The sequence below is a fragment of the Peromyscus eremicus genome, chromosome 8a (genome assembly GCF_949786415.1).
Source record: "Peromyscus eremicus chromosome 8a, PerEre_H2_v1, whole genome shotgun sequence".
Lineage (NCBI taxonomy): Eukaryota > Metazoa > Chordata > Mammalia > Rodentia > Cricetidae > Peromyscus > Peromyscus eremicus.
Genome location: NC_081423.1, coordinates 24648980 through 24658000, shown reverse-complemented (window position 1 = coordinate 24658000; position 9021 = coordinate 24648980). Strand labels below are relative to the sequence as shown.

The window sequence follows — 9021 nt, the reverse complement described above, 5'->3', positions numbered from 1 at the left end:
TTAACTCCTTTTTATATCAAATCTAAGTCCCAGATCCCATCGTATAGAACATGGACAAGTGAGATCCATCTATGAGAACTCTGGGGATCTGCAAGAATTAAAAACATGCCTATTTTTTTCATTTCCCTGTCAGTTTTGCAGCAGACATTTACCTTATAAAAAGGGGGGACTAAGAGGAATACAAGGTCATGAGTGAAGACTTGATCAGGGTTTATTTTTGTGTGTGGTTTTAATTAATCCTTCCAAGTGACAGGCCTGCTCTTGCCAGCTTACCTCAGCTCTTGGCACATTTAAACCTGTATTTGTTTTAGAAATCTTGTTTGCAATGAGATGTTCCAAAGGATGGAAAATCTCCATAAAATGGCTTCTCAATATAAAGGTAAAAGTAGAGATGTGAAGAAAGTAGTCAGTCTAGGAGTGGGGGGGGGGTGGGGGTGGTAAATCACCTATAGCTCCTTCAGAAACGTTTCCCTTGATGGACTTACTATGGTAGTTTAAATGAGAATGTCCCCCATAAGATCATATGTTTCAATACTTGGTCCCCAAAGTCCATACCAGCCCCAGTCTCCCTCTCTCTCTCTCTCTCTCTCTCTCTCTCTCTCTCTCTCTCTCTCTCTCTCTCTCTGCCTCCAACTTAGGAAACTGGTGTGAGCTCTCAGCTACTGCTTCAGTGTGAGGCCTGCCTGCCTGCTGTCATGCTTCCCATCATGATGATCATGGACCAGCCCTTGAAACCATAAGCAAGTCTCTGATAAAATGCCTCCTTTTGTAAGTTGTCTTGGTCATGGTATTTCATCACAGCAATAGAACAATAGCGAAGACATCTAAAAAAAATCGTTGTAATGACTGGTGGTTAGACTTGAAATGTAACACATAGATCTTTCAGACAGAAATGATCTTCTCAAAGATTTAAATAGATGCTTTACGTGAAACACGGATCAGCCTGGTACAGATGGTAATTCTTGAAAGCTGGTGAGATCTCAAGTGAGAATGGGAAACCTTTATGGTTAGAGTTGTATGGATATATATTTACACATGCTTTTTGTCCAGGAATCTCACCACGTATTTACAATATGGAGCTAAAAGTTTTCTTTAGGATCTGACCCAGGAAGACTCATACTTTACATTAAATATGTTAAGAGACATCTCCATGAAAGTCTTTCTTTCCAGAGGAAATGAGTTGGTAACTCTTTCTCATCACTCTTTAACTTTCCTATCTACAGGAGAAATTTTGTAGTCAATAGAGCTAAGAGATGAAAGGAATTAAACTGAGAATCTGACACTAAGCAAAAGAGTAGCAGACCAGGGACAAAAGGTGTAATACTAGAGGGCCAGCAAAATGGCTCAAGGCTACTCAAAACTGTTTAGGACTTTAAACACAAGGAAAGTCTGAGAAACATTAGCAGAACTAAGGAAAGAGAGGACCAATGAGATGTCACAGAATGGGGAGGGGGCAGAATTCAGATAAAAAGAAAAAAATGAGATTTGAATAAATTATTAACTTGACTTAATAATTTATTGATGTTGGTTATAAATTGTAAAATGCACGATAGTTACATACAATACTAATAGTAAGGAAATGGAGTGTATACTTGGTATATGGGAACTCTGTACTATTTTTGCAATGTTGTTGCACATTTAAAACCATTCTAAGCAGAACCAGGTTATTTACAAAGCAATGAAATGATTTCAGTACTTAAGTACTTACTTATGAACAAAACCCTATACACGTCATCAAAACCCTCTCTCCACAAGCTTCCAAGCATGTACACAGGGGGAAAAAAAGATGTTAAAGCTCCTACTAAGACAGTTACACTTAATGAAGCATTGTTTCTCTAAAAAGAAAAGCCATATTTTTTTTTATTCCTTCACCCAGAAAACATTCCACTACATTCCTGGGAACCACAAAAAGAGTTTGTCTTGGCAAGGAAGTTAAAAGGGAAAGAGGTGTTCACAAATTTAAGTTTAAAATATGTGCTGCCCCATTTTCTACAGGGAGTCAACATTTTTGTTCGCATACTGTTTAACTGTTCACCCACCAGCCACACTATCCCCAGTTTCTTCCTTGCTGGAAGAGACCACCATGCACTATAGAAGATAATTACCTTCTCCTCCAGCTGCTAAAATTTCAGATGAGTCCATTCGATGACATCTTGATCCAGAGGATGATGGGGGCATTCTGCTTAGTGGGTTCTCAAATGAGTTTTCTTTGGAATTAAAAGCAGTGTGAGAGGAGGCTCATTATCTTTCCTGACATACACATTTCAGGGATGTAATTCTAACAGAGCATGATGCCCAGAGCTACAACAGCCATACAATTACCATGGTAGAATAAGTCTAAAAATTAAAATACAAACAGCAAAAATGGTAGCTCCCTAAATACCAGATGTCCTCTGATGGCATTAATGAGCTACTGAAAAAGTTGCTCTGAACATAGTCCCATGCCAGGGGTCTGTTAACAGCATCATAATTATCCCTGTTCCTTCAGATTTTAGTTGTGCATGCAACAGAACATAGAGCACCAGAACTTTCCATGTTTAACTGTACACCTCTATAACCCGGACACCTCTCACACCACAGCTTGTATTTGTCTACATTATTTGAAATCCGCTGAAATGCTGACAGCTTCCATATTGAATGTGGACCACAGGATAAGTAAATCTAGAAGCAAGGAAGAAGAATGTTCACCAGATTTCCAACAAGTTGAGTTATCGTGGTCATAATGAAAGTGCCAAGAAACAGATCAATTTTGTCTATACATTAAAAATCAAGTAGAAGTTTCCTAAACTTCTAGAAGCAGTGTTTTTTTAATTGATTTAAAAATAAATAATTTTCATATTTTTATTCATTTTTTTGTTTTGTGTGTGTATGTATATGTGTGTGTGTTCGTGTCTGTGCTCACATGTGTGAGTGTATCTGTGTGTGTATATGTGTGTGCATGTGTGTGTTCTCTTCCCTCTGGTGGAAGGGAATTAAATTTTGTTTTATCTGAACAAATAAAATGAATGAATTCCAGTTATGAAAATTAGTGAAGTCTCAGAAGACCGGCATGAGACAAGAAAGATCAGAAGCTGGGTTAGGACATACAATATTAAGTTTGATAAATCTACCATATGTCAGGTTGAAATAACAAGCAGGTATTTGAATATACAAACCTAAAGTACAAGAACAGAGGTTGAAATTAAAGATAGAATGGGAATTAATAATAAGTGCATTAAAGCTGTGAAACCTGATGAATTCAGATGGTAAGAAAGAGTGGATGAATAAAAAAAAAAAAAAGAAACAGACAGATTTAACCTTGAAGCAACCCAAAGAAATTGAGAAGATAAGGAAGAATTAACAAAGGTTAAGAAAAAGTGCTCAGAAAGTTAGCTTGGAAACCAAGAGTAGTGTCACCACAGTTAAGTCCCATATAGGGCACAAATATCTATGTCAAATGATCTGTGATAGGACAAATAAGTTGAAAACTGGGGACTTGTCATTATTCAAAGGAAAGAGGTCATGAGTCACAAACACAATTTTGGTAGAACAAGAAGCAAATTGAACAATAACAACAACAAAAAAAAAGATGGAAAGAAATTGGCTCCAGATGATCTAGACAGCTACTTCTAGACATAAAATGCAGATTAGAATGTGGAATACAACCAAAAAGTTGTAAAAATGAAGAATATTCTGCCATGTAATAATACAGACCAAAAATTATTACAGAAAATTCATCATAGAGAGAATCACAAGAATGATATTCTGGAAAAAATCATGAGAAATGGGCACAGATGGGAAGTATTGATAACAGATAGGATCAATACAACATTTTTTTCACATGGTCAAAGTAGAGACAGTGGGGTAATTATGAGTAGATGCAAGCATGTCACATGTGTGATTGTATGGAATGTTACTCAACAACGGACTTCAAAATCCTAAAACTACACCCTTCATTTCACTAGAGTTAGTACTATGCTACTATTCTACTTCATGTAACAATTATTGCATTCTTTTATTGGATCTGATTTATGAATGATGTGGTTTTATAGAAGTATTCCTCTTCAGTAAGTTGGAAATGAAACATACAAAATATTTAACATTCAAATATGGGATAAATCAAACTGATCAAGCCCTCAACTGCTTCCTAACAAGGCTACCAATGAATGGGGGTGGTTCGAAGCTTCCTTCCACTGGGATATACTGATCTTGCTACTTTAAATATTAGTCATACAATTAACAACAACAAATCTCAACATGTTCAATTTCTTCCTGATGACAGTCAGTTCCAGCAACAGAATGAAGACATAGCCCCATTAACTTCCCCATCAAATTTCATTGGAGTTCCAGGATTATGGCACATTTTGATATCCAAAAGATATCTTAAAAGCCTGACAAAGCCCTAAACAGCGAGCTTCTGGGTGGAATCCATAAGGTGATTAACTGTGCTTGACATTCACTCCATGCCAAAGTCCCGGGAATGCTGAAGCATCAGTTCTTGACTCAACTTTAGAATTGATCAACATCCAAAGCAAATCAGTAACCTAGGGAAAATTGAGGAAGAGTGGCTGCTAAGCCTGTGAGAACTGAAATCCACTCTCATTTTGATGAGCTAACAAAACATAGCACAATGAAAGCACACAATCTAAATCTGGAAGCTGATTTTTCCATAAAGCAGGAATTTGTGCAGAATATTACTAACTCTTAGTAAGCTCAGTTAATGCTCAGCAGCTCAAGAATGGTATCTCTAAATGCAAAGACATGCTTTTTTACTCAACACTCAAAATTTTTAGGTTTTCATATTTTGGTCTCAGAATTATAGCTGAGTCAAAGCATGAAGCTACTTTATTTCCACTAGCTGTTGAGAATCATTCATTTTGCTCTTGGTGTATTTTATCAGTTATGTTTCTCTTTGCAAATTAGCAATCAGACAGTTTACCTAATGGAAGAACAGATCTTTTTGGTAGAGCAGAATTTCATTGCTTACTTCCTACAGCTAATCCTTTTCAGAAATTGGACCTAGACTTTAAATATCATCTATTAGTTTATTCCTCACCATAGTTGAATGAAAGTATAAAATACTTAAGCTAAGAAATGAAGAAAGGCCATTATGTAACAAACAAAATTATCATTTTGAGTGCATTAGTTGCTGAGTCATTAATACATAGATGCCTTGGCTGAAAGTCTACGCCTTGATAAAATGAAGCACAGCTTGAAACACAGACAAGCATCTGACAACCAGGAAAGATGCTGTCCTAGAAGACTAGCTGAATGTCCCAAGTGTCCCAGCTGTATGAATCATTGACGTGCCTTCAATTATTTAAGAAACAGTTTCTTTACTTTTCACCAAAAGCATCGTGAGAAGATTCATAATAGTTGTTTTTAGTGATTATCATGCAACTCATTTCCATTTATCAAAACAAACATATCTCTTGCTGTATGTTCCCATAATAAGATCTCAAAGATAAGACCAAATGCAAAGTGAAATTAATTTTCTTAACCCTGACCAAGTCTCTTGTATTAGAAAGAACACTTTTAATGTTTTAAAATATTTGTGTCATAAGAAACAGACCACTATAATTAGTTGGCATATGACTTCATTATAAAATATAATAATATAAATGTACAAGTATTTCTAATAATAGTTATCTACCTATGGGACCATATACAGAACTCAAAGTAAGGAGAGATTAGTTTGTATGTGTGTGTGTGTGTGTGTGTGTGTGTGTGTGTGTGTGTAGTGTATATGTTTATATACATGTATGTGTATATACATACTATATATATATACACCTAATTATCTAATCCATATCACTAGAAAGTAGCTGTCTTTATATTGCCATATAATATCTAAAATTCTACATGCAAAGTTCACAACATAAGCCAGAGCCTTTTATTAACATAATGCAGTGACTCAGACCTACACTTCCAGCTACATGGGAGACTGAAGAAAGGATTCCTTGATCTAGGTGTTTAGGGCCACTGAGACCTCCTATCCTAAAGAAATAAACAAGTATAGAACATTTGGCTAAGTCTAAGAGCATTTTATTCGGATGCACATGCCCTCTTTTCTCATGACCTCTTTTCAGTGAAGGATGGCTCATGGGATGCTGAATTCACACCTTGGGTCCCACCAAAGAACAGAATGCCAGCAGAAGGAGCTCCATCTCACAGCCCCTAAGGAAGCTGAGGATTAGGCTTCATTATCATACATTGTAGGCAGCCTTCAGCAAGCAGAACAAATGAAAAGCAGTTGCATCCTACTGTGGTATGAGTATCCAAGTGAACTGGAACCATTGGATAGGTATGATTGTCCCATAGAGTTCTACTGTTACAAGCAGCTCTGTAGAACATCATTGCTTATGTTGTTTGGTACTAGCATTGCATATGATTTGTTGTCCAAGTTGTGAGGTTACAGTAAGTTAAAGATTCCAGAGTTGAACTATTATGACAATTTGTACATGTACTGCTACTGAATGTAGTATTTATACTGCCATACACACAAACAACATCAGCAAAGCATGTATGAAGAAAAGTGTTTTTGTCCTTCCATTGTCCTGTACAACCATTAACCACGCACATTGCAGCACTACATCGGAGGTTGGTTCTATTATTTACATGCTGGATTTCAAACCACTGGTAAGGGGTTAAATTTGGTGGGATCTGGAATGAGGCAACCATTTGGACAGGTCCCAGCAGCAGCAGGAGACAAAGTCGGGACTCAAGCAGCTTCACACCCATGTTTTCCAGTCTCTGTTGTGGCTCCCATGAGAACACAATGCTGGTTGTCCTGGAAATTGGAGATAACACGGTCACAGTCACAAAGTCTGCAATCAGTAAGCCGGTGATACAGAGATTTTTATGCAGAGTTTAGATTCAGACTTCAAACTCTGCCCTGTGCAAGGCGACTTGGAATTAGATTCCTTACAACAGAGCTAACAGCACTGCTGTTTGAGGTGTCCGTTGGTTGGCCAAGTGAAGAAACAGAAGGCTAGTTGCACAACGAGGCGATGTGTTGATCTGTGGGGTCTGAGTGTTGAAGATTCCAGCCACCTGGCCATGCCAGCTCCACCTACAGGGCTGCTCTATATATATGGGCCCAAGTGGAACTCATCTGATTGTCCCTGATTTCCAAGTACATTTCTTACCAAACCACAATATTAAAGAACCCTTTGAGTCTAGGCAATTATGGGCCCACCAGCCAGGTTCTGTGTTTGTCAAACATCAGATAGTATTTGTTTGTTTCGATTTTCTTTCTAACTTTGGTGAGATAATCAATGCATTCAATTAGTATGTAGACTACTGAATGATGAATTTTTTAAAAGAAAAATATTTCTTAAGAAAACCTAGTTGAATATCTTGAGATATGTTCTAAATGTGACCACTATCAAAAAAAATTACATACAAATTAAAGAAATCACAGACACAAAAAAAAAGAAAGAAATCACAGACACTTAGAGTATGAAAACAAGCAGCTGCACAAATATTTTTAAATTCTTGCCATCCATAAAAATATAAATTATACAACTGATATGAGAAACAGAGTTAGGGGTATACCTTTTTCACTCCCTTCCCTCCAAAAAAGCTACAGAACACTAGAGAATGGAGTTCCCTTCAAAGAACGCCCTGGGATTATGTTACTGAGATTGGCAAAAGAATATGCATAACATAAAATATTTTAAGTTAACTAGATGTGTTTCATTTTTCATGATTCCCTCTTTAAATACCTCTTCAATTACACTACCACCCCTGTGTCAGTTAGCTTCAGCTGTCAACTAGGCACAAATCTAGAGACACCTAGTAAGAGAGAATCTCAACTAAATAATTACCAAGTTCAAATTGGCCTGTGGCCGTGTTGTTGAAGTATTTTCTTAATTTCAACTTGATGTAGGAGGACCCAGCACACTGTAGGCAGTATCATTCCCTAGGTGGGCCTGAACATTCTAAGAAAGATAGTTGAGCAGAGCAGAAGGAGCAAGCCAGTAAGCTACATTTCTTCATGGGTTTTGAAAGGACCTAGCAGACACCATAACAGGCTGCTCAGTTTCCTGAGAAAGCAGTTTCTGGGAGGGCCATGAACAAAAGACATAGTCCTTGCAGTAGCTCCCTTTCTATACATACTCTAACTGTGTTGTACCCATTTCACGAAAACCCCAGAAACCACCAAGGAGCCCGTTTCCGAAGCAAGCACATAAGGGTCCTTTTATTCAGGTTCAACCTGGGCCACCGCACAGCAGATGGAAGGAAATGTGGCAGCAGCCATCAGCCCAGGTATAGAGAGTTTTTATAGGAAAAAACCACAAGCCAGGAATTGACAACCTGGGATTGAGTAGAAAGGATATGGGGCAAGGTGATTTTTTGAAACTATTGGTCTAGACTTTGGGTGCAAAACCACATTTGAAACCATTGGGTTAGACTTTTGGTGGGGAACCACAACCCGCTGAACAGGATTAGCTGGACTGCTCAGTAGGATTATCTATATATCTTCAAGGGCCATAAACCACAGACAGAATGTCTGCAGGAACTTACCGCTCTGCATCTGTTTGAGTTGTCCTGGCACATTCTTGAGGGCCTTCTTGGAACTGAGTACAGCAGATGGTCTAAGATGGTGGCCCTTCCCTAAGATGAAGCCTGCAAAATCAAGTCTAGACCTTCACAACTGCTCAAGATTTAGCCAATTGTTTACTGTCTGGGACCCCTCACCAACTTAGAACCACGTGCATGAGTCAAGGACAGAACCTGGGCCACCGAGTCAGCCCCCACAGTCAATATGTACTAGGCCAGCCAGGTTCCATGGCAGCTCAAGCACAGAGCCTGGGCCTTGTCCAGGCCTGCCCAAAAATGATAACTGTAACCCCCAACCAGTAAATTTAAAGGTTACATATCCTCACCCAATCATATGACGCCAAGGCTTGTACCACCCTGCTTGCAGTTTTTCCTTTAAAAAACCCTCATTCTGAGAGCTCAGGGCCATCCTCCTCTACCTGCTGTGTCTGAGTGTTAGACATGGCCCAAGCCCAGGCTTGTTTGTAATTAATAAAC

The 9021-nt window shown here is 38.3% G+C and overlaps 1 protein-coding gene across 1 annotated transcript; it reads right to left on the bottom strand.

Moving 5' to 3' along the window:
• Nucleotides 1–6156: 6156 nt before the first annotated feature.
• LOC131916543 (eosinophil cationic protein-like) lies at nucleotides 6157–6735 on the bottom strand. Its single transcript, XM_059269898.1, is given in 1 exon segment — nucleotides 6157–6735. A coding segment is annotated over 1 exon segment (564 nt). The 5' UTR covers nucleotides 6721–6735.
• Between the last annotated feature and the right edge of the window lie 2286 nt (nucleotides 6736–9021).